General features: G+C 40.3%; 2 protein-coding genes across 3 annotated transcripts in view; both read left to right on the top strand.

Annotated features, from left to right (window-relative positions):
• The first annotated feature begins 80 nt into the window (after nucleotides 1–80).
• Gskip (GSK3B interacting protein) lies at nucleotides 81–22,051 on the top strand. Of its 2 annotated transcripts, XM_020180987.2 has the most exons (4): nucleotides 81–165; nucleotides 16,980–17,238; nucleotides 20,225–20,419; nucleotides 20,678–22,051. In XM_020180987.2, the coding sequence occupies exons 2-3, from the start codon at nucleotides 16,981–16,983 to the stop codon at nucleotides 20,384–20,386; spliced, it is 420 nt and encodes a 139-aa protein (XP_020036576.1). In that variant the 5' UTR covers nucleotides 81–165; nucleotide 16,980; the 3' UTR covers nucleotides 20,387–20,419; nucleotides 20,678–22,051. The 2 variants fall into 2 exon arrangements, with proteins under 2 accessions (XP_020036576.1, XP_020036575.1); XM_020180986.2 differs by having other exon boundaries at nucleotides 20,225–22,051.
• A 3,974-nt stretch (nucleotides 22,052–26,025) lies between these two features.
• Ak7 (adenylate kinase 7) overlaps nucleotides 26,026–26,331 on the top strand; it is a 60,747-nt gene continuing 60,441 nt past the window's right edge. Inside the window, exon 1 of the mRNA XM_020180988.2 lies at nucleotides 26,026–26,196. Coding sequence (XP_020036577.2) covers nucleotides 26,095–26,196 — 102 coding nt within the window. The 5' untranslated portion in view covers nucleotides 26,026–26,094. The remainder of the gene's footprint in view (nucleotides 26,197–26,331) is intronic.

The following is a 26,331-nucleotide window of genomic DNA, read 5'->3' as shown; positions in this document are numbered from 1 at the left end:
AAGCGGAAATGACGCCACACTGGGGACCCGGGAGGCGGGGAAAAGAGCGCGGGACGAGTAGTTCCGGCGGCGAGGGGGCGGAGTGGGGGCGGGGGAGGGGGCGGTGCCGCGGGTCCGCTCCGGACGCCTCCGGAGGAGGAAGAGCAGGACGCCGGGCTCGCGCAGGTGAGCCGCCGCGGGGTGGGCTGCGGCCAGGCTGGTGGCTGGCGGGCAAGCAGGTGGCCGGCTAGCAGATGGGCAGGCCGCGGGGCTGTGGGGATGCGGGTACCGAGCCGTGGGCAGGGCAGTGAGGAGAGACCGGCAGACGCGGCCCGGTGTCCTGGCGGAGCGGGGTCTGGGGGCGGGTCCGGCCTGGGTTGTGCCAGTCCCTCACACCCCAACGTGCTGGGAACTGTTGCTCAGGGCGCCGCCGACTCCACGGCGAGGACTGGAGCCCCTCTCCGGCATCCCCGCCCTCGGCCGGCATTTTGTTCGGTGCCCATTGTCAGCAAGTTGTGGGTTCCCCGCCTCATGCCGGCATTGTATCCAAAGCATAGTCTTCGTTACTCTTCGTCTAGTGCTTTGCACTCGCAGAGCGCCTCTTCGTGTACGCTTAGTTCGTCCTGGGTGTGCTACACCAGCGACCAGGAAACTTGGGGTTTCGAGACATTTGTGGACAAAACTGCCTTCTTTGATAAATGCCAAAGCAGCCCGACCGGAACCTCGGTGAACTATTGTTGCTGGGGATCTGCGCAATTGTATTCTTGCCTTTTAGGAGGCAAAGAGGTTAGGCAACCTGAGTGGGGGTGTCCCGGAAGCCAGCTGTCCCAGGTTCGAATGCCCACACTTGACCCTGAGCCACCTTGAACCTGCCACTGCCCTCTCTGAGCCTGTGCTACCTCCTCTACCGAGTGTGAGCGCATTAATAGCTTTTGTCCTACTGTTGCTGGGAAGATTAATGTGAGTACGACACGAACCTAAACAGAGTCGTGGAACGCACAGCTGTTTAAAGATGGTGACTTAATATGACCAGTTTAAGAAGTAAAATATTAACTGTCTTCATGACTGTTGACATACCCGGAAATGTTGGCAGATAAATTTTTCCTTTCTGCAGCCACCTACCCATTAGAGGATCAGTGTGCTCTGCAGTATGTTCAGTTGCTTGGAAAATGATGACCCTTCATTCTTCATAGATTTATCCAAAGTGTTCCCAGGGATTTCGATTCCCTATACAAATATTCAGACATTTTATTTATTTATTAAATGAAAATCACTGCAGTTGGTAATGTGGAAAGTGTAAAAAGCACTTAGACAGAGATTGGGGGTATATCTCAGTGGTAGTGCTGTGTGCTTAGCATGCAGGTGGTCAGAGGTTCAGATGCCAGCACCCCCTTGCCCCCAAAAACAGTCTGAACCTTCAAGGAGCTTATGTTCTAAAGTAGAAGTACCATTCATTTAGTAAATGTTTATTGATTATCTGCCATATGTCAGGGACTGTTGTAGGTACTGGGGATCCAAAAGAAAACAGATTGAGTCCCTGCCTTCATGAAGTTTCCATTTTTACTGAAGTTTATTGGAATTTCCTTTTTATTGAAGGAGACAGTAATTAAATAATGTGCCTTGTCCTGTTAAATTGCTATAACATAAAGCAATATAAAGGAAATTGAGGTAGGAGAGAGGGGAGAGATTTCCTTTTTTTCACGTTGGGTGGTATGAGAAGGCTTCTCATTTAAAAAGATGGTATTTTAGCAGAGACTTGGAGAAAGCAATGAAGCAAGGCACATGAGTACCTGGAAGGGTTGTTTTCCAGGCAGAAGGAACAGCAAGTGCAAGACTCTGTCACAGGAATGTGCTTGGTGGATTACAGGAACATCAGGAGGGAGGGAAGGAAAGAGTACAAGCTAAGGGTAGAGAACAGGTCAGACAGTGCTTGTAGGTCCATATGGCTTTTGCTCTAAGTGAAGTGGATCTGAAGAGAGATGCTACATAATCTGGCCTAAGTTTTATATTGCACTAATTAGTGTGTTGAAAATAGCCTGGTGTAGGGATAGGAGGGCCAAAGGTGAACACAGCACAACCCATTAAAAGGATATTGCAAAAATCCATGCTACAGTCAGATAGTGATTGGCACCAGAGTGGTAGCAGTGAAGATGGTTGAGTAGTTTGGTTCTAGATATATTTTGAAGATAAATAAGACAGGTTTATAAGTAATAATTACAATACTTGCCATAAAAAGAGTATAAACAAAGTAGTGTGAAAAGTCAAAGCCTTGGGAGGTTTGAACAGGCCTTTTTTGACTAGTGGGAGGCTTGGACTTCTTTCAGTGACTATTAAATAAGTGGCCTCCCTCTCCCCCCACCCCCTCCCTCTCCCCCTCACCCCCTCACTACCAGGCAGAAACTATTTTGCCCTTATCTCTAATTTTGTTGTAGAGAGAGTATAAGTCATAATAGGAAGGAACAAGGGTTTTTGCTAGTTGAGATAAAGATAGCTATACAGGGAGTTGACGTGCATTGCTTTCCTGTGCATGTGTGTTACCTTCTAAGTTAATTCTTCTCGAACTAACCTTTTCTCTAGTTCCTGGTCCCCTTCTCCTGTTGGCCTCTGTCACTTTAAAGTATCTCCATTAGTTTCTCTGCATGGAGAGCCACAAATGCTATCTAGTTTTCTGGGTGTCTTACCTATCCTCATACCTCCCTATGTGCTCTCGATTTATCATGTGATCAAAGTCCAATCCCTTTGTAGTGTTTGCCCTTGATCTAATGTCCGCATATGAGGGAGAACATACAATTTTTGGTCTTTTGGGCCAGGCTAACCTCACTCAGAATGAAGTTCTCCAGTTCTGTCCATTTACTTGCGAATGATAACATTTCATTCTTCTTCATGGCTGCATAAAATTCCATTGCGTATAAATACCACATTTTCTTGATCCATTCGTCAGTAATGGGGCATCTTAGCTGCTTCCATAACTTGGCTATTGTGAATAGCACTGCAATAAACATGGGTGTGCAGGTGCCTCTGGATGTTTTTGTGTTTTATCAAAGACAGAGTTTGTAGCACAAAATGCTAACACCAAGCATTAATTGAAGAAAATGAAAATTATTACCCAACCAAATATTGTCAGCTTTTAAAGAATTATATAAAGGGATTTAAAACAACAGGTTAGAAGGTATGTGCCATAGAATAAATAAGTCATGTCAAAATAATCATTCTTCAAAGAAATCCATGTGGACATGTGAAATAAAGCAAATGCAATGAGATACTGTTCTTTCTTAAGATTTGCACCTAAGGAACAGAAATATGTGCAGACTCCTGTGCCACAGTGTTCTTGGAGAAGTCCTATGAGACAGCAGCACCAGCCATAACCCTAATGTATGTAATGCAAAGAGCACTGAACTTGGACTCAAATGTCTTGAGTTTCAGGGCCCACATTTTCTTCTTTATAACTATTTTTGATATATAATAATTAACAGCTGGGGGGTGGTATGGTGCTAGGCAACAAACCCAGCCTTGCGCGTGCTATTAGCACTCTACTATTGAGCTATATCCCTGAACTCAACAGACTTTTCTTTTTGTTAAGGCAGGGTCTCCCTGTATAGCCCAGGCTGGCCTCAAATTTGAAATCCTCCTGCCTTGGGCTCAAATGTGCTCAGATTACAGGCATATGCCACAACTCCTGGCCCCAACAGATATCTTGTCCTTACCTTGTACCCAGCACCATTCTAAGCGTTTTCTATATATTCATCCATTTACTTCTGTCAGTATCACTTTATGGTCGATGTTTCGTTGTTGTAGCTTCACTTCTGAAAGAAGGAATGTGTACCTAACAATATAAAACATCTTTCCCTGAGTCTGAGTAACTGAGTGACAGCCAAGATTCTGTTCTGATCAGCCTGTCTGACAGCCTGTTCCCCACACCATACTAGCCACGTACTGTTCATGTTGAAAGGATTCTCCAGACTATAGTGTAGGGTAGAAATAAAAATGATTTAAGATGCCGTGTTAGAGCCCTCAGTTGACTGTAGTGATGTCAACTGAAAGTCAAACTTTCTTTCAAAGTATTTGTAATTTTTGTACTGTTCTTGAAATCTTGCTTATCAGATTGTATGTATATATAACTATGACTCTGCCCATTCTGTCCTTTAGGACAAAGTTGACCTGTACAATTTTTTTCCCAGCTCTTCACTGCTGTGAATTTGTGATGAAACAAAATAAATTGTAGTTAATTAAGAAGTAGAGACTAAGCGACTTAGTAATCAATATCTTGACAACCCATTTCACACATCCTCCAAAAACACACAAATACTGGCAATCCAAAAGTTATACCAACAGATGGAGAAAGAGCTGAGTCCTAAATAATTTATATGTGATGTTTTAAGGAGTCATTTTTGGAAGCATTATATGAGGTGATGCAGTATCCCAGAATAACTGATAGCAATTGTAAGGAAGTCCAATCTTTGAAAGTTCTGGCAACAGAATACTGCCTAGACCCTGGTAGTGACCAGTGTGGGGTCAAAGAGAAGCAGCGAGGTCCTGTTTTGTGTATCTTTATTGATATTGTTTTATGTTAGAGTGTGCACTATTTAAATATAGTGCCAAGAATCCCTTATTTCCTAGGGGGCTATATAGTGAAAACATTAAGCATTCAGTGTTTGAGAATCTTTTCTTAGAATCTCATTTATAATTTCTAGTTTTGAAGAAACTAGAAATTATAGTGTTACTGCTATTTATAGCTTTAAAAACTTCTCAAGGGCTAGAGGTGTGGCTCAAGCAGCAGAGGCCTTCCTAGCAAGCAAGAGGCCTGGAGTTCAAACCCCAGTACCTCAAAAGTAAAAAGCTTCTCAAATTAACACAGCATATCTCTTCACCCAGAGTCTTCTCCTTAACAAAACATTACAATTGTATTATTCTGACTATTAGGTGGTATTTGTGTGTCTGTCATTGCTGAAAGTGGAGGCAGAGTAACTTTATAACTCAATGTAATTGAAAAATAATGATTTTTATAAGTAATTCTGATTTAAAATTTTTAATTTCAAACATTGAAAAACATGTAAATTTTATGGGTTATAAAAATAAGCACTAAACTAGGTTTTAGCTTTGCCTAAGTTCTAAGTGCTCCTAATTATAATTAATCAGCTTCAGTTTTATTTGCAAAATAGTTGTTTGTAATGTAGTAAATTCAAATGTCTCACTTTATTTGAAACAGATGCTGCCAGTTCCTTTATCTTTCTATAAGAAAAATGTTTCTACTTCCTACGGTTGTACTTTCCAGTATATCACAAATTTCTTTCATTGTTTTTCATAACAATGAAAAACATTGTTATGACCAATCCTTCAGCATGAGCCTTTTGAGGAACACAGAATAACAGGATATTTAAAAATTACAACATCCAAATTACCTTAACTTTTAATAAAGAAAATAACATAATCAAAGTAGAAAGAGTTATAAAAACTTGGAGAATGCCGAACTCAAGCATCATATCATTTTTCTTTTACCATAGAAAAATTAGAATATGTTAGTCAGTTTTTTGTTGCTGTGACAAAATACCTGGCAAACAACTTAAAAGGAGGAATTTTAAAGTTTATCTTGCCATACTTTGAGAGGTTTTAGTCTATGGTTGACTGGCTCCATTGCTTTTGGTCTGAGGTGTGGCAGAGCATCATGATGGAGAGGACGACGTACATGGCCAAGCTGCTCACCTCCTGGCAGCCAGGAAATGAAAGCCACACAGAGAGATGGGCCTGAGATAAGACACTGCCCCAAGGACAACCCCCCCACCTTTAACCTACTCCCTCCAACTAGGCCCTGCCTCAGAAGTTTCCATCATTTCCCAGTAATGCTATCAACTTACGAATCCATCAGTGGATTGATGTGTTGATTAGGTCAGATCCCTCATCATCCAGTCATGATTGTCCCACCAGTTGGGGACTAATCCTTCAACATGAGCCTTTTGAGGAACACAGAATAACAGGATATTTAAAAATTACAACATCCAAATTACCTTAACTTTTAATAAAGAAAATAACAATCAAAGTAGAAAGAGTTATAAAAACTTGGAGAATGCCGAACTCAAGACTAACTTTCCACCTTCTACCAACTCCTGCCTGTGCCTATTAACTGTATACTGCCAAACACAGTGCTTGGAGTTTCTTTCTTTGGGCGTTAATTCCTTATATTAGGTCGTTACTTCAGAAAATTACTTTTCATTCAAATATCCCTATCAGAGGTCAAAGGAGAAGTATCAGGGTATAATGTAAACATAACATGAATTAATATTTCCAAACATCTTTTTTTTTTAAATAGTGCAGTTTTGCATCATATTCAGTGACACTGACCCTATAAGGGTTATGTGTACTTTCCAAGAATTTCCACTATGTGTGTCCTCTGGCTTTATGTACCCTTTGTCACAGAGCTGAGTACACAAATTTAGGAGTAAAGATTTAGTATCTCTGCCGTTTATTCATTCAAGAAAATATTCAGTAAAGACCTTCTTTGTTCCAGACACTAAGCTAGTGATACAGATATCACAGGCCTCCATCTTCATGGGTCTGTAGTAATACAGACACAAAAATTACTAGTAATGAGGTATAAGTTCAGTAAAACCATGCAGAGATGCTACTTAGCATGTGATCTTGATCTTGGGACTCAATACAGAATCCTGAAGTAGATGTGTCTAAGCTGAAGTTTGAAGGATTAAAATTATTCGAAGCAGTGTCAAGTACACTTTTTAAGTGAGCACAGTAACTAAGGCCTATAATCCTTGCTACTCAGGAGGCCAAGATCAGGAGGATTGTGGTTCAAGGCCAACCTAAGCAAAAAGTTTGTTTTTCAACAAAAAATGCTTGGTGTGGTAGTGAACACCTGTCATCCCAGCTACTCTGGGAAGTGTAAATAGGAAGATTGTAGTCCAGGCCAGCCCAGGCAAAGAGTGAGACCCTATCTCAAAAATAACCAGAGTGTGGAAAAGAGGGGCTGGCTGGAGGCATGGCTCAAGTGGTAGATGTGTATGAAGATGTGTATGAAAGTTTTAGTTCAAACCCCAAGACTGCCAAAAAGAATTTTTTTAAGTTAAAAACATGGTTACAGAGCTGGGGATATAGCTCAGTGGTAGAACGCTTGCTTAGCATGTGCTAGGTATTGGATTTTCTCCCTAGCACCACACACACAAAAAAAGAAGTTTAAAAAGTAGGAGGTTCTCATACAAACATACAGTAAGAATGTATCAAATTTATTTACTTCTTTAGTGAAGGAGCCAGCAATAAATAAAGCTGGTTCATAGCACTGTTGGAGAGACCAAACTTGTGGAATTGCTGAAGTTTCTGTGTCAGTCAGACTTTGTGTCTCTGTGTCAGTTACCTAATGTAAATACTTAGAGGAGGAAGGTTTTATTCTGCTCAGTTTCAGAGGTTCTGTCTATGGTTGCTTGCCCCATGTGCCTGGGCAGAACATCATGGTAGGCTTGTGGTGGAATAGGGTTTTCACCTCATGGTGAACAAGAAGCAGAGAGCAAGAAAGGAAGGGGCAAGGGCAAGAAACCCCGAAGGACCCTTCCCAGTGACCTACTTCCTCCAGCCAGGTCCCACCTTGAAAGTTTCCAGAATCTTCTAGCGCCACCATCTGGGGACCAAGTGTTCAACTCATGAGCCTACAGGGGCAGATGAGGGGGAGGGAACATTTCATATTCAAACCATAACAATAGGATTGCAAAGTTAGCGTAAAACTGACTAGTGGGATTTTCCACTTCTGACCCAGATAGAGTAATAAGGATTCTCCCACCTTAAACAACAGAAGGGTGGACAAAAATACACGAAACAGTGGCTTTAAAAACTTTGCACATTAAGCAATGGACACTGATCCCTGAGGCAAGATATAAATGAGGTGAGCCTATTTCCCCAGTTTATTGCCTGGAGAGGTTTTAGATGTACCACTTGTAGGAAAAGCCAGGTTGTGTCTGGTGGACTCCCTAAATTGAGGACATGGAACTAGGAGTCAAGGAAGGCCAAGGCAGGTAGGACAGAGTATAAAAAATAGAGAGCTTCCAGAGCAAGAGCAATGGGAGATGCACATAGGACCCCCTTGAGCCTGTGACACATGAGGATGCTACTCAAGGCAGAGGAGAGAGCTACCTAAAAGAATTAGAGGGAGCAGTTTTCTGAGCCAAAGCAGGACCACGGATAGTTCCTATTCTTGCCGCACAGAATGGAAAACCCTCTTAATTGATGGGTTATTAGGGCAAGTACTCAGGGACATTTTGCCTCAATAGTAGGGCAAAATTAACTGGAGAACAAATGTAACACTGGTACCTAGAAAAAAAACCTAAAACCAAGACCCAGAACAATGAAGCTGTTTCCAGTGTAAGTACATCAATATTTATAGGAATATAAAATAACCAACACCAAAATCACAATGCCTGGCATCCAATCAAAAATTACCAGGCATGCAAAAAATAAATAAAAGTACAAATAAGGCTGGTGGAGTGGCTCAAGCACAAGCCCCAGTGCTGCCAAAAAACAGTGAAAATTATGAGACATGCAAAGCAGCAGACTATAGACCATAGTAAGGAGAAAACCTGTCAATTGAAATTAAATCAAAAATAACACAATGATATTAGTAGATAGGGCTTTTAAAAACTTATATTTCACATGTTCAAAAAGCTAATGAAATGCTGGGTGCAACTCAGAGGCAGAGATCAGTAGGATAGCAGTTTGAGGCCAGCTGGGCAAATTGCTTGCAAGACCCTATCTTGAAAAAAAAAAAAATCACAAAACAAAAGTAGGCAGAGTGGCTCAAGTGGTAGAGCTCCTGCCTAGCAAGCATGAGGCCTTGAGTTCAAACCCCAGTATCATCAAAAAAAAAAAAAAAAACTAGTAAAAAGATTGAGCTGGAGAAAAGAAGAGCCATAGAAGATATTTAGAAACAAGTAGATTAGGTTAGATATTGCAGAAGATTTGCAAACTTGAAGTCATAGAAACTATTCAAAATGAACAAAATATGAGGAATAGGACACCTTCATTTGAACTACTACACTAGATTGGTCTTCAAAGAAGAGAGGAACAGATGAAAGTTTGCTCAAAAAGGTTCGAATTTATTGAAAACGAAACCCACTGATGCAAGCATCTCAACAGACCTTAAACAAAATAAGCATGAAGAGGAGGCAAGGGCAGCTTCTTGGGCTACATAGTGAATTTAAGGCCAGCCTGGGCTAAATAAGACTCTATCTCAAAAAAATATATAAAAGCAACAACATCGTGGAAAAAGTACACTAAGAACAAAGATAACAGTGACACCAGATTTCTCATGGAAAGCAATGAAAGCAAGATGATGATAGTAGAAAAATATTTAAAGACTTGAAAGAAGGATAAATGTCACCCTAGGATGCTGTGCCCAGCAGAATGTCTCTTAAAAATGAAAATGAAGCCAGGCACTGGTGGCTCATGCCTGTAGTCCTAGCCACTTGGGAGGCTGAGATAAGGAAGATCACAGTTTGAGGCCAGAGCAAAAATTTCTTGAAACTCCCTATCAATGGAAAAAAGCCAGGTGTGGTGGTATGCACCTGTCATCCCAGCCACGGTGGGCAGTATAAATAGGACAATTGTCTAGGCCAGCATGGGCAAAAAGTGAGACCTTATTTCCAAAATAACCAGAGCAAAAGGGGCTGGAGGCATGACTCTAGTAGTAGAGCATCTGCCTAGCAAGTGTGAGACCCTGAGTTTAAAGCCCAGTACCACAAGAAGGTGAAAGGAATAGTTATTCAAACATACCAAAGCTGAAAGAATTCAGCAACAGCAGACCTACACTGCAGGAAATGTTACAGGAAGTCCTTCAAGCAGAAAATGATATAGGTCATATGTAAAGCTACCCATCAGTACAAAAGAATAAGTAGCACCAGAAAAGGAAGCTGTGATTAAATGTAAAATATTTTTGCTTATTACCTAAATCTCTGAAAAAGAGTTAAAAGCAAAATTTACATGTATTGTGAAGTTTCTAACGTAGAAGTTAAATATAAGATAAAAATAGCAAAAGGGTGTATAGTAGACTCTTGTAAGGTCCCTATACATGAAGTAGTATAACGCCTATCAAAGGTACATTGTGGCAAATTAAAGATACATTCTTTAAAGCAATTACCAAAACTACAAACTAAAAAGTTACAGTTAATAAATTACCAAAGGATATAAAATAGAATCCTAAAATGTGGTCAGTCCAAACATAGGCAGAAAGATTACAGTAAACATATTAAATGTAAATAATCCACACACCCCCAATAAAAAGGTAGAGGTTGCCAAATTGCAGGCAACAAACTATGCTCCAATCAGTAACCCACTTAGATATGAAAACATTGTTAACAGCCTATTATATCAAAATCAAGTTCCCCGGTCTAGGTGTCTGCACCCTGTCAAACCAGCATCTCTACCTATGCATTACTCCCTTCAGTTTCCTTATATTTCAGTGAGGCTGCTACACCCTGTGCAGACCCTTGCATATGCTTTCTTCCCCATGAAGATATCTGCTATCTGTAACTCTATCCAGGCTCATTCCAGGCCAATTTTGACTGACCTGTTCCATGAGTCAAGCCTCATGATAATGAACAGTTATGCTATAGATTGTAGAATTCCAGGGCTCTTAGAACAGTAAAGACTGTTTCCCTTACTGTATAGAACCATGAGGTTGTGTGGTCATCCAAAGTTCATAGAAACTTAATGATAGCATTTGTAGTAGGTCCACCAAGGTATAGCATTGTTTTCTGTAATTATCAGCCATTCACAATTAAGTACATTTCTTTGGTTATAATTATTATATGTGTTTGTGGCTTTAATATTTGTATAAATATTTCACATGCCTGTCTTATTTCCCAAATTAGATTCTAAGCCTGTAAACATCTTTAATCAGTAGTCTAGTGCTTAGAAAAATGCTGACTATAAGGTACCCAGTGGGTTATGATACTTGACTACTAAACTTAGTTTCTAAATAGCATTCAAAGGCTGGGTATAGAAGTCAGTGGCAGAGCACTTACCTAGCAAACATCCAGACAAAAGACTGTAAAGTACAAGAAATAATCCTTTGATTTTTACTATTTGGAACACTGATGGCTGATTATTCTTCATGGAGGAGTGAGGATTCAATTGTTCTTCAAATTTCCACATTTTGCTACTCATATAAGTTTAACTCCATGCCTTTACAGCTAATGATTTTTTTCAAACCTAATATAAACTCAGTTTATTATCATCATTATCTACAAATATGTAGTGTTTTAAAAAATAAAATTAAATAAAAATTTAAATTCCTTGGAACCAATATGCACTGTAAGGCTATTCAGAATTGTTTCAACAAATGTCCCCCCCACAGTGAATATATGCTAATAAAAATGAAAAAAATAAATGAATAAGTAAATAAATTCCTCTGTCACAGTGGCCAAACTTGAGGGTGTTCAGTTAGCCACATGTAGCTAGAAGCTACTGTATTGAACAACACCAATAAAGAAAATTTGCATCATCATGGGAAGTCCTATTCATGCAGCATTCTTGTTTAGTTTGCAGAAAGGAAAAACAAAGATTTTTACAGGATTCACAGTGATGAGCCAACCATTCTGATAACCTGGCAGCAGCTCTGATGTGTCAGTGGTATTTCCAGTCATTGTCCCTTCACTGAAATGGCATACAGATGAACCACTGAGAAGTAAAAGAGGAGGGAGGGGACTCCTGCCCCCTCTTCAGACATCTGGAAGGGCCTTGCCTTATGGACTTCAGCCTTTCCTCTGGGCTTCTTGACACAGTTGTTAAAATCAAACCTGAATAAAACTACAAATTTAATATGAGAAGTAAGAAGAAAATGTTTCCTTTTCTACCATCTCCTGTTTAAATATGGATTTAGTGCAATTATATTTTCTCAGTATTTTAATTGTGGGAGAATGTGTATGTAAAAGCATATGGTAAGGTACCTGCCCAGTGTTTTGACTCACCGGGGTACATATCAGAAAGGTAGAAACTGCTTCTCCATGTCATGCTCTGCTTCTTCAACTCCTGTCATCGCCAGCCACTACAGTTTGCAGATGGTCTGAGCCTGCCCCCCAAGGACTCGTGTCCTTAAAGCTTGGTCTTTAGTGTGATGTTGAAAGGCTTAACTTTTAAGAGGCAGGGTTAGTGGAAGGTGGTAGGGCTCTGAGGGTGCTGCCTTAGAAGGGGATTAATGTAGTTTTCTCAGGACTCTGGTTAGTTCCCATAATAGTGAGTTGTTAAAAAAAAAAAAATGCCATCCTGGCTCCTGAGTCTCTCTGGCTTCCTGTCTCACCATGTGATCTCTCCCTGACATACACTTCCACCATGATACCATCCGTCATGTTGTGACAGCCAAGGAGGCTCTCGGCAGAGGCCAAACAGATTAGATTAGGTTGAATTTTCAACCTCATGGGATAAGTGAATCTGTTTTCTTTATAAAGTACCCAGGTCTGAGTATTTTGTTATAGCGACATAAACAGACTAAAATATCAGCTGACTTTAATGCTTTTTAACACTGTTTTCAAACTCTTGGACAGAGAGAGAGGATATGATCAGATGGACCTGTCGCCATTCAGAATCAAGTGGTTGGACAGAGCTCAACTCAGGACATGCATAAATCCCTTGCCAGCCTTAGCATAGTACCTTTGACTAAATTACCCATCCTCTTTGCTCTGGTTGTGATGCTGAAGCTACAGAATACACAGCATGGACCTTTTCAGAAGAAGACAGTGAGCAGGTGCTCTGGCCCCTTTAAGGAGAGCCCTATAAACTGCCTCACACCATACATTGCCTATTCAACATGCTTATTGAAAGTATATTATGACTCTCCCAAAAAAGGAAGAGCAGAAAAGGAAGTCTGTCTGACTACCTTGGTACTCTCTTCCTGCTGACAAGGCATGACCGCTGTGCTAAACTGGTCCCACAGAGATGTCCAAGTCCTAATCTCCAGAACCTGGAAATGTGCTACCTCACATGGCAAAAGAAACTTTGCAGGTGTGCTACGTTTAACAACTTTGAGATAGGGCATTATCCTGGATTGGGTCCAGGTGGGCCCAGTGGACTCACAGTGGTTCTTCTAAGAAAAACTTGTGAGGTGTCATGGTGTGACCACAGAACTAGAGGTTGGTGTGATGTGCTTTTTGAAGATAGAGGCTTTCCGTAAGTCAGGTGGCCTCAAGAAGTTACAAATGACATGGAAATAGGTTCTCTGAACCCCGAGAAGGAATGCAGCCTTGCTGGTATCTCACACCTCCAGAGCTGTAGGGGAGTAAATGTGCGCTATCTTAAGCCATTACATTTGTGGTGATTTGCTACAATGGCAGAAAACTAACAGGCACATATGGATACTCAAGTTCTGTAAAGCTTTTGTTAAGCACTTAATTCGTGACACAAGAATCATCATGGGCCCCTATTTTAAACTCTTTGACCTCCATAAGGCTGTTGTAGAGCTAGATCAGCCACTGCTTTTAATTTGGGGTTGACTTCTAAGTCAGCTAGGATTATTTGTTATTTTTTATTTTGGATTATTTATTATTTTTCTGTTGCCAGTAAAATAATGGGAATTTATTAGCTCCAGTAACTGAAAAGTGCAAAGGTTGGGAAACTAGAGTGGGCTTGGCTGTATTCTGTGTGAAATTCCTGGTTCTGTTCTCTTCCCATTGTCAGCATTGCCCTTGGACTCCTGTCCCCATCTCAAGATGGCTGCCAGGAAGCACTGGGCCATATGCTCTGACTGAACTGTTCTGGACTAAAGTGACCAGGAAATACTCCGTGTTGATTAGTTGAGGGCAGTCAGTAATCTCAGACAGATTTCCGGGTTACTCTCCTCAGTACAGGAAGGGGGCATTACAATTCCCCTAGAAAATCTGGGTGGTGGTAGGCAGAGGAAAGGAGATTTATAAATAATCAAGAGTCTGCTACAGTCAACAAAAAAATACATTGTAGTAATAAATAGTGTAAACGTTAGGTATGTAGTGCCTCAATAAAATATTTTAAATTTATATGTATCATGAAAAGTTCTGAATTTCAAAGACATTTCAGAGAAAATCTAAGAGTTCAGAGTCCTAGGAAGATGTTTTTCTCCTTTTTGCAATTTGGTGCTGGTTATTACACAGCAACTATTCGGTGACCTTCTTTGCTGACCTGTAAGGATTTCTTTCATCCTAGTACCAGTTTTTCATCATTCCCCATCATTATAGTTCTGATTGCAATGAATTAGACTGTTGCCAAAAGAAAACTGAGTAAATTGTCAGGCTGTCTTGAGTGAACATCTTCATGTAATGATTATTATCTCTGACATCATAATTGAGGTAGTTGGTTACTTAAGCAGAATAAAGATATGTGACATGCATGATGTTTAGAGACTTTTAGTGGGCAGTGATATTTTAAAATCTTCAAAAATGTGCTCATATAATTTATATAAAACCAAATATATTAAGCAGTTTATTGATTATACTAAGATTACATTAAGAGGATGGTAAAATTTTTAGAAAATCAACTATTTTCATGTATAGTAAGTCAGTTTTAGATTTTAGTTGCCTGACAAATTGTCCACCATAATTGATAATTTTGTAGGGCTGGTGGAGGGGCTTAAGTGATAGAGCATCTGTCTAGCAAGCATAAGCCCTGATTTCAAACCTTAGTACCACCAAAAAAAATAAAAATAAAAAATACTTGATAATTTTGTAAGTGCCTTGGATCGTTAGCAGTGAGTGATGAGTTCTGTTAAGTGCTATGGGAGCCAAGATAAAAGATCCTCAAAACATACCATTAGTTGAAACAGAATTGGAGGACTATATTATTCATACACTTGCTATGTAGTTTTTTGACATAGCTTGATACAGTTTTTCACAAATTGCCTTTACAAAGAGCTTTGACTTTTATAGTATGCACATGATATGCAGCTGCAGGAACTCTGCTAGTTAAGATTTTTGAGGTAATTTAGAGCACAGCAGAAACACCTGGAACTCTGAGATGATACCCATCTCCCCAAGACATGGTGCTGGTTCTCTGCAGTGAGGCCAGTGCATCTGTCCGTTGATAAGCTCTCCCAGGCAACTCTAGTGAGTATCAGAGTTTGAGAACCACTAACTTAGAGAATTTTAAATAGCACACAGAAGGGCACACCTGAGAAAAAGAGAGAGAATGCATAAACCAGCAAATGGTATAAAATGTTCATACAAGGTGTCAGCATTCTCAGAAAAAAAAAGTCATTAAGGATCCTTTTAGAAAACATGTTTATTACTAATCTAACCTTCATTCTCCCATGTGGTGGATGGAAAGGACTAGACTTTGACCACAGTGCTTTCTCTAGGCAGGATGAGTATTAACTGAATGTGTAAATAAAGATCCATCTGCACTCAGGAGAGCAGGTACTTAATCCTATCAGAGAACTGAACATGCTAATTTACTTTTAAAGTCTGCCAGGTTATAAAAAGAAGCAATATATCTTGCTTTCTAAACCCCTTTTGACTTTCCAAAGTAATTTCACATTTATTAACTTTTCTCATTGATACGTTTCAAATTTTAATAGTATTCATTGCCAACAAAATATTTTTTAACCCCAGTCACAGAAGAAATGCTAGAACCTGGCAGTAATATGGGCTTAAGTTGGCATGGAAAGTATTATATTCAAAATGTAATATTTGGACCACTTCAAATAAGTGGGGGAAAGATAGGCTATCTAGTAAATGGTGTTAGGCTATCCATTTGGCAAATAAAACTACACAAAATAATCCCAGACAGATGAAAGAGTTAAATACAGAGAAAGAAAGAATTTAGAAGTCAGGTGCTGATGGCTCACTACTATAATTCTAGCTACTCAGGAGGCAGAGATCAGGACGTTTAAGATTCAAAGCCAGTCTAGGAAAACAGTTCATGGGACCCTATCTTGGAGGAAAAAAACGAAAGAAAGAAAGAAAAACCAACATAAAATAGGGCTAGCGGAGTGGCTAAAGTGGTAGAGTTTCTACCTATCAAGCTTGAGGCCTTGAGTTCAAACCCCAGTACCACCAAAAAAAAAAAAAGAAAAATTTAGAAGACAACTCAAGGGATGGGGCCTTCTTAAGGAAAATCCCAAATCCAGAAGTCATAAAAAGAACTACTGGGAGGTAATGTATTTTCATAGGTAAAGACCTGAACTCTGATTTTAGACAACCTAAGTTCATTTCTATTTCTTCTTTCTTATTAGCTGTATGATCTCGGAACTAAAAATATCCTATTAATATTCAAAAAGATGTTTACTCAATGAAATACATAGAATAATGAGCTCTCGTTCCTGCCTCCTAAGTTGGCAAAAATGGAAAAAGAATTGGAAAGAGTTTGGTGAAGAAGAGTCTGGTACAGACAGTCCCTCCTGTTCTGGTGGAATATGTAAATCAGTAAAGCCTCAGCACCTGGGAGACTGAGGCAGGAGGATCTTGGTTTCAAAGCCATCCTGGGCTACATAGCCAGATCCTGTCTTGAAGAATGGAAGGAAAGCTCTTTTTGAAGGGTGAATCGGCAGTGTCTGTTGAAGGTTAAAATGAGCATGTCCTTTGACTCAGGAATTCCAGTTCTGAGTATCTATCCTAGAGAAATAAGCATTTAAAACTAAGTATGACTCAAAGGTAAGAGTGCTTATCTAGCATGTATGAGGCTCTGAGTTGAACCCTCAGAATTGCAAAGGAAAAAAGGAGTGGTGGGGGACTCAGTATCTACTAGTCTTTAGTGAGGCATTATTTGCAATAGCTAAAAACTGTAGTAAAATAAATGCTTATCAATATGAGAATTAACATCTTGTATGTGAGAAAGAGATCTTTTTTTGAAAATCCATAGGTGTCTATAATTTTACAGTAAAAGCTGCTGGAAATAGTTTTAGATAATATTTCCCCTGGAAATTGTTAGCTAGATAGTATTTTATAATACTAATACTAATACTAAGAAGCACTTTCAAGGCATAACTATTTTCATCAAACCACACCTTGAATGTCTTTGTATTTTAAAAAATTGCATCTACTTTTTTGCAGAATGGAATCAAACTGTAACCCCATGGAGCTAAGCAGCATGGCAGGATTTGAGGAAGGTTCAGAGCTCAATGGTTTTGAAGGAACCGATGTGAAGGACATGAGGCTAGAAGCTGAAGCAGTAGTAAATGACGTTCTTTTTGCCGTTAGCAACATGTTTGTCTCGAAAAGCCTGCGCTGTGCAGATGATGTGGCCTATATCAACGTGGAGACCAAGGAGAGGAACAGATACTGCCTGGAGCTCACTGAAGCAGGACTTAGGGTAACTTACTTTTCTTTTTAGAAAAGGAAGAAAAAGTAAATCTTTACCACTTTGTCAAAAAGGATGGGGAGAGTGGGAGGGAAAAGTGTTAAGTAAAACACAGACATTCAGTAGCTTCCAAAATATTTTTATGAAAAGTGTCGAAGTTGGCACCAGTGGCTCCTATCTGTAATCCTAGCTATTCAGGAGGCAGAGATCAGGAGGATTGTGGTTCAAAGCCAGCCCAGGCAAATAGTTCGTAAGACCCTATCTCGAAAAAACCCATCTCAAAAAAAAATGGGCTAGTGAAGTAGCTCATGGTGTAGGTCTTGAGTTCAAACCCCAGTACTGCAAATAAACAAACAAGTAAAGTGTCCAAAGGAAAAAAAAGACAACATATTTAAATTTTTCCCATTAATTTTTAGTAATTTTGATCAACAGGGGAAAATTGAGTTTTATAAAAAGATGAAATTTATTTGCAAGATGTTATTTGGCTTTACTCTTCACCTCCAAAACTAATTTACTTGTCATCTGTAGCTAAGTGTATCCACCAAAATTATTCGTTCTCTGTGATGAGAGTTTTGCAGTCATTGTGTTGAAAGACTCTTTTTCCACCTCTCATTTCCGTTTCTTCTTTTAAAACAAGATTCTAGGCCAAGTGGTGGTATGTGCCTGTAATCCCAGCCACAGGGGAGGCAGAAACAGGAGGATCAAGGCTCAAGGCCAGTCTGGGCAAAAATTAGCAAGACCCTATCTCAAAAACAAGCCAGGTGTGGTAGTACTACTGAGGTCCAACTACTTTCAGACAGAGATAGGAGGATCGAGGTTCCAGAGCAGCCAGGGCAAAGTCAGTGCTAGACCCTATCTGACAAACAAACTAAAAATGCAAAAGGGCTGGGGCATGGCTCAAGTGGTAGAGGGTTGCCCAGAAAGCACAAGGCACTAAGCTTGCTCCCCAGTAAAACACACACACACACACACACACACATACCCCAAGATTCTTTGGCTGAGGATTTAGCTCAGTCAATGACTAGCATGCATGAGTACCTGGGTTCAATTACCAGCACCACTAAGTAAGTTAAATAAATAAATAAACAAACAGATAAGATACTTGACTCCACTGTTTTCCAACTGTTACCTCAGAATGAAAACAGCAGAACATTGTACTCACAGATTGCCTGAGTCTCCACTGGCACTTTCTCACCAGCATCTCTATTCCAAGTGAGCTCGTCTAGACAAATTGCCTTTCCACAGCCTTTAAACCAGAATCCTGAGTTCAGAATACAGAAAGCATTACCTGAGAGCAACTTTAAACAGAAAAAAAAAAAAAAATACCATGAAGAACTTACTGAACAAAGGGATAGGCATTAGAAAATCTGAAGTTCAGTTTTAACCTTATGAATCAGTTAATCTTTAGTCTTGGTGAAAGACATGTGACTTCTGTGTGTTTTCACACCTGTCATTGCACATGACCATGAGGTAGAGGGCAAGGCGTAAGCAAGTGAGAATGTCACACGATACTGTGTTAACAATACAGGATGAGTCATGGGTGGTGGGTGCACAAGGCCAGCATCTTTACTGTGTCAGTCCCCACACAAGTGCACATGGCAGCTGCTTAGCTTAAGAGTAGCATCTGCACTCTCCAGTTCTTATGCACCCCTTCCAAAATCCCTAATGCCTTCTAAAAGCTGTAGTGCATCTTAAGTAGACGTAGGCAAAAAAGCAGAAAGAGTGACTAGAACTCGGAAATGAAATTTAGAGATAAATGATCAAGGAAAATTAATTCTGTCTTACATTGGTTAATTCTAAGGTGGCTGAAGAGAGGTAGAAGCAGTTTTGATGGACAGAAACCTTAAATGTGAGTGATCTTGGGTGAGTCAGTCTTCTGTAAGTCAATTCTTTATCTGAAACCCGGAGATTAAAAAAATAATTAAAAAGATTTGGGAGATGATTGTATGAATGAATGATACAGAAAAATCTGGACCTGCTGTAAAATCCACATGTAGTAGGCACTCAGATATTTTTCAGTCTGACTGACTTGACGTTTATTAAGCAACTATCCTGTGTCAGCAGTTGGAAATCAAATGAATGAGATGTGACTAAGACATGACCCCTGTCCTCCATGAAGATCACAGTGTAGCAAGGATGAGAGAAGGGCAAATGGCATTGTGCCACACTATAGAGAGTGTAGGAGTATGGATTTTTCTGAGGTTCCTGCCCCTAATTTTCATTTAAAAAAAAAACAAAAACTACTTAGCTTCTATTTCTAACAAAAACTTGCATCATCTGTGGCTTAAGTAAATGTCATTAATGTAGAGTTTATGCAAAGGGGTTACAAGCTTTCATCAAGCCAACAACAATTACAGAACACCTCCCTATCAAATCAGTAAACAGTAAATTTAGCCGGGTACTGGTGGCTCATGCCTGTAATCCTAGCTACTCAGGCGGCACAGATTAAGAGGATTATGGTGTGAAACCAGCCCCCAGCAAAGAGTTCTCAAGATCGTATCTCAAAAATATCCAACATAAAAAAAGGGGAGTCAAGCAAAAAAAAAGAGTGGGTCAAGCAGTAAGAATGCCTGCCTAGCAAGTGTGAGGCCCCGAGTTCAAACCCCAGTGCTACCAAAAAAAAGATCTGTTTCTATGCCATTTTAAGGAGTAAAAGTGTGTAAATCAAACCTTTTAAAATTTGTAAAGTGGCCTTTATGGAGCATTTTTCAGTGTTCCTGTGTTATATGTTATAAATTGCGTAAGTACTAAAGGTTAGGGGGTGGTTGGTTGGTTGTTTTTGTGGTATTAGGGTGGTTTGAACTCAGGGCCTTGCACTTGCTAGACAGGTGCTCTACCAAATAAACCACACCCCAGCCTTAAAGATAGTGTTTAAATGTGCAGATCCTATTAATGGGTAAAAAATGTCATTGGAGAATGATCCATGCAAACACTTGGCTTTTGCCTTCTGTGCCAAGAGGGAAAGTAACTACTGAACTCTTCGTAACTCCTCTCCTAGGTGGTAGGCTATGCTTTCGACCAGGTGGACGATCGTCTACAGACTCCCTACCACGAAACCGTCTACTCCCTGTTGGATACGCTCAGCCCTGCCTACCGAGAAGCATTTGGAAATGCACTTCTTCAGAGACTGGAAGCTTTGAAAAGGGATGGGCAGTCCTGACTGAGCTCTTCCTTTTAAAGGGGGATGCTGCTGGTATAGAATGTTGACATAAAACTTGAAACTTTCGCATATGCTCATAGGAGAAAGTGCATCTTTGCTTTTGTGTGTTTATCATTTGCTTTGAATTTAGGCTTTTGATTCGACATTATTAATGAAAGAATTGTCTTAGTTTCTGATTCATTGAGAGAACTCTGAGGCCATTGTGTGACACTATCATAAAGACTTTCAAATTCCTTCATGTAATTTCTGTGCATTTCAAAATCTAATCAGTATTTTACTCTCTTATTCCAGGGCTTTGATGCTGCCAGCACTGTCTTTTCCATAGGAAATTCTAGATTTGCACAGTAATACAGGAACTAGAATTCCCTAACTCCAAACTTGGACTCAGCCTGCTAAATCGGAGCTTTTCTTCTAGCTTGGACTGACTTTGAAGTGATTATTTTGCTACTAGCCTTATTGGAAACAAACTACCATCTAGTTTCCCCTGCACAAATTTTGAAATTTACTGCTTCATTTAATCTCTTTATATTACTAATATGGATTGATGAAGGTGAATTATATATTACTTAACTAGTGTTAAATGAAAAACGAACTGCAATAGTTCCATATTCCTCATTTTGCAACAGCCAGCCAACTAAGCAGAGGACAAACCGTTAGCAAATGAATGTAATAATTACTCGTTTCCAAGATATCTAAGCACATAAGCAAATCAAGAACATACTCCATTCTCAACAAAAAGCATCCTTGATGTCTATGATTTAAAAGGAAGAAGTTTCTGGTTTCCTGGAAAATAATATTTTGGCCTGTGTTGATTCTTATTCTGAATGTTTGTTTACACAATGTACAGTATATATATATACATATATATATATATATATATATGTATTCAGAAAGTATTTTTGCTTCAATGTTTACTTTCTATAATGTAGTGCTTTGGTATTCCCGTGGCACCCCTCCTTCCCCAGCAGATGGACAGTGTTCTGTCTCAGTGCTAAATGTGCGATGTAATTGAGTGCATTGTATGGGTTTGAAACCAAAGGATGAATGAAGCATTCAGAGACTTACTATTTGAAAAAAGAGATACTCTGTATTTTATATTTTATTACAAGTACTGATATTTATAAATTTAATAAACTGTACATGCAGCTGCATGTTTTCAAGTACATGAACAGTAAAGACGGGGGAGTTGTTTTGTAATAGTCACCTAAAGCAGCTGCTATAGAAATGTTGAACTAAAATTCTGCATCTGGATGCACCTTCATAAACTTGTCATGCACTAATTCTTTTTGGTCATTATTTTTAAAATGGGCATCTTTCGGCTTGAGCTCAGGAAATGGCTCAGCCTGTAGCTTGGTGGTAGAGCACTTTCTTCCCTCACATGAGTGAAGCCCTGGGTTCAATCCCTTGGACCGGAAAAGTGAGGAAAAACAAAACGTGGACCATAGCTGATTAAAGTTGCATCATGTCACTATTCCTGTTCAGTTTCCTTGGAATGCTGTCGTCATGTTTAACAATGCACATTCATCCTCAGCATTTTATTTTCAGATGCTTAACTGTTTGAGCAACGAAGTCTAACTTCAGGTTGAATTTTCTCATGCTTAATCTCAGGCTAAATGTAAATGATATTTGTAAAGTTTGAATAAAATTGTGTTTACTCCCTTTTGAGCTAAGTATGAAGAAAAGCAATTTTATGTTTTAAAATTCAAATTCTTCATTTTGTAACAAATGATTGATTCCAAGAGCTCTGTTTCCATATTTTGAATTCTACACTGGTACATTTTTTGAAGTGAATGAATGAGTTGCTTTTTTTATTGCTGTGAAAGAGGAACAGAAAAAGAGGACAGTAGGAAAACTATACACATGAAAACGTGGACATTAAAACCTCCATTTTAACCTAAACCATTTATAGAACTTAACCAAATTAAGCTTTGATTTTACCTCTAAGGAGGAAAAAAAAAGAAATCCTCTAAAGTGTACAAATCAGTGAGAGGAAAACTGAACAAAAAAGGAGAAAAAATGGGTAAATAATATCAGATAACTCAAAAAATATGGAACATCTTTTTTGAAAGATGTTTAAAACGGAAAAAATAGAGAAAAAAATGAAATGTTCAAACCAACTCGTAATATGAGAAGGGAAAATTAATTGAGATGGGATAAGGTGGATAAGAAAAAGCAATAAAGGGGTGATTATCAAAGTATTTATACAGATACAAAAGTGGGCCATTTCACCTATTTTGTAATTTCTCTTATTTAAATAAACTACCAGGATTTAATGAGGGACACTCTTACATTCGATTGTAGAATATATTGATGAAACCTTTCTGGAATAATTAGTAATAGAGCCTTTACAAAAATTATAACCTCTGGAGCCAGGCATGATGACATGCACCTCTAACCCCAGCTACTTGGAAGGCTGAGGCAGGAGGATCACAAGTTCAAGGCCAGCTTGGGCAGTTTAAGAGACTGTCTCAAAATAATAAGGAGGGTTGGTCATGGCATGCTTGACCGGCATGTGCAAGGAAGGCCCTGCATTCCATCCCCAGCACTATCACAGGGAAGTGATTCAACAAACGACAGACTACAAAGAACATTCATTTCCTCTCATGAAAAATTGGCCAGGCTCTAAAGAGCAGTAAATTATGCAATATCCTTTTGGTGGAAAAATATGCAATGGTCAAAAATTGGGGAAAAACAGCAATGGGGAAAAATCACTACCTGAAAAATTATAAAAGTACATGCCATAAATCTATTTTGAAAACATGCTACAGAAGGCCAAATGAAATTAATATTCTAAAATGTTAGCATCACTAGGTGGTAAAATTTATACTTGTCATTTTATACTTTTTCACATTTTCGGTATTTGCTTGAATGAACTAATTAGAAGGAGGAAATTTGGGGCTGAAGGTGTGTCTCAGTAGGCCCTGGTTTCAAACCCCAGCACTGGAAAAATAAGGCATGGAGAGAGGAGGGAGATGCAATAGCTGTGGGATTTAAGCTAGCTGAAGAATGTTTCAGCAAAAGCATTCTTTTGCTCCCAGGAATTCTATCTGCTCCAAGGCAGTATGATAGTGAAGAGAAAAGAGCCCCTTATTTCCTATGACACATTCCCCACCTTTTCTCCAGAACCCAAACAGCAAATCAGCTATTAGTGGTATACACTTCTCATTAGTTTCTTCCACCACACACTGCACTACTCTCTCCAGTATTCAAAACGTTAAATGCGCTGTTTGATTACTTGCTAAGAGGAGACAATAAGAAACACAGGCTTTGAAATGTGCCACTTGGACTTTAGAACTCTCCCTTCAACCTCTTTAATCTAAGGATGGCAAAGCTGAGACTGGAATAGAGGGACTTGCTCAGCAGCTCACCTGGGAGCAGTGGAGTTAGATTAGAACACAGGTCTTCTGACTCCATACAACATGTTAATAAAAGCCACTTGAGTTAACATTGTTATATGTAGGCTCTTTTTGAAAGAGGGAAAGAATAAAAAGAGAAGAATCTCCTTTCCATAGAGATAGTAGGTGGATGGATGGATAGATAGGATAATGATTAGATAGATAGGATAGACAGATGAAGATAATTTCTGGAAGCCATCCTCTTTGTAACTGTGGAGCGCATTTACATGTTATCAGCATAAATAAAATGAAGCAAAGGTCAGTTATAGTACTGTAGGTGACTATGAAAAACTTGCAAAGTATTTACCTGTCTTACTGCACATCAATCCATAATGCAGAGACAAACTAAAAATTGGAAAGTGAGAAGTCAAGTGAATTTTAGAATATGTGAACTAACATCATTTGAAAGAATGCTGAAGTATATTGATTCCAAGTTTTGCACTAGTCTTGCATGAAAATCACATTTAAATTGGCAGTATTTTCTTGTGCTACAAACAAGCTTTTCCCAAATTAAGATGGCAAAATTTCAAAGTGTTCATTAGTTTGCCAAGACAAAGAAGTTTCAATGAGTTTGTAGGTATAAAAAAGAAAAAGTGGGTGGGAACAAAAATATAATGTAGTGTTTGGGTTTTTGGTGTGTGTGTGTGTGTGTGTGTGTGTGTGTGTGTGTGTTGCCAGAGATGGAATCCAGGGTCTTGTGCATCTAGGCAAGTGCTCTACCAGTGACCTACATTTCCATCCCTAAAAAGATGAAGTTTCCTGTTTGTTGAAGTGTGCCTCGGCCTTGCCGAAAATGAGCAATAATTTCACCTATGGGAATCACTTTAGAAAATATATTTGTAATGTTTTATTTAATCCTAACATTCCTTTTAGGCTGTAGGATCACTTCCGGTTTGCAGCCAATTTAACAGCTGGGGGAAGGTTAAAGCACTAGTCCCAGTCACCCACAAATGGATCAGTGCTAGAACTCAAAGCCCAATCTCCTGAGTGCTTGACAGCCCAGAGCTTCCAAGCTATCTGAAGATCCTGGACCACCTCCATTTATTTTCAGGCAGCCAGTATGAAAAACAAGGAGCTATAAATGATGGTGCAAGCCTGTAATCCCAGCACTCCGGAGGCCAAGGCAGAAAAGTCATGAGTTCAAGGCCAACACGGACTCTACATTAGGGAGACCGAGTCTCAAAATTAAAAAAAAAAAAAGAGGAACCACCACATGTTATTTACATTTAACAGGTTTTAAACAAAACAAATATTTCAAATTAATCAGACCGTTTATTCTGAGACAACTGTAGGATATATTCATAGTCCCTGGATGTTGGATGTTATTTTTTAATCTGTCACTTATTTCAGCACTTCATGAATAATCTCATCTCGAAAGAAAGTCTTCTGTGAATGTGAGTGGATCCTGGGCACAAATGGCCTCTTAGTCACCCCCACCTAACCCCCAGAATTTTTTCCTGAACTGCTTAACCAAACAACCCCACTTGAGCCCTGTGGACCAAGTAGCAACTGGTTGAACAGTGCTGACCACTCACGCTGTTGTACTGGTGTCCTGGACCCCAAAACTCTGACAACCGCTTTCTTTTGTAATAAAGGGTTGTGACGTTGTCCGTCCCACAGGAGGACCTTGAGTAACTCCCACTGTTCAGGGGAAGCCTAGGCTGTGGTCAGTGTCATCAGTAGTTTTAGTCATCCGACTCCAGGGGATCTGTGATGTGTTTCCAGAGTTTCCAAACAAAAGCGATGAAAGGGAACAAGAGACCACAATGACTCCTGGGACAGATGCCCATAGAGGGTCCCAAAGAGGACGCGCTCTGGGACACACAGCGGGTAGCAGGGCAGAGCGAAACCTCGGTGTGCGCCTCCCAGGGAGCAGCGCTCACGCACCGTCACCTGCCCAGAGTCGCCGCAAAGATCCTGCGTCCCCTAACAGTGGGCGGGAACTCCCGCCCAGCCCGACCCGCCACCTGCAGAGCCTAAGCAGAGCTGAGCCAAGCCGGGTCCGACACGCCCCGCCCAATACCCTCATCCGGCCCAGAGCCCGAGCCCCGCCCCCGTCCAGCCCCCCCAACACACTAGTCCCGCCCAGAGCCAGAGCCACGCCCACTCAGGGCCCAAGGCCCGCCCCGTCCAGCCCCCCGCCAACACACTAGTCCCGCCCAGAGCCCGAGCCACGCCCACTCAGGGCCCAAGGCCCGCCCCGTCCAGCCCCGCCCCCAGAGAACCCGACAGGCTCAGCCCCCCGCGGCCTGGGCCCGCCTCCTTAGCAACCGACTGGACTCTTTCACCTTAGCAACAAGCGCAGCTCCCACCATGGCTGAAGAGGAAATTGTTGCCCAGACCGAGAAAGTTATCCGGATGCAGAGGGTGTTTATAAACCTGCTGGACACCTACAGCAGCAAAAACATCGGAAAGGTGAGTGGCGGCGGCCCAGAGCCCGACCCCAGCCCGCGTCCCCAGCAAGGGCCTGTGTCATCAGGCGTTAATGGGGCCACCCGTGAGGGAGATCTCATGTCCTGGACACCCGGGACCGACCCCGTCAGCAAGACA

Source organism: Castor canadensis, chromosome 3 (assembly GCF_047511655.1).
Source record: "Castor canadensis chromosome 3, mCasCan1.hap1v2, whole genome shotgun sequence".
NCBI lineage: Eukaryota > Metazoa > Chordata > Mammalia > Rodentia > Castoridae > Castor > Castor canadensis.
Note: the sequence above shows the minus strand (reverse complement) of the source record. Positions and strands in the feature narration are given on the sequence as shown.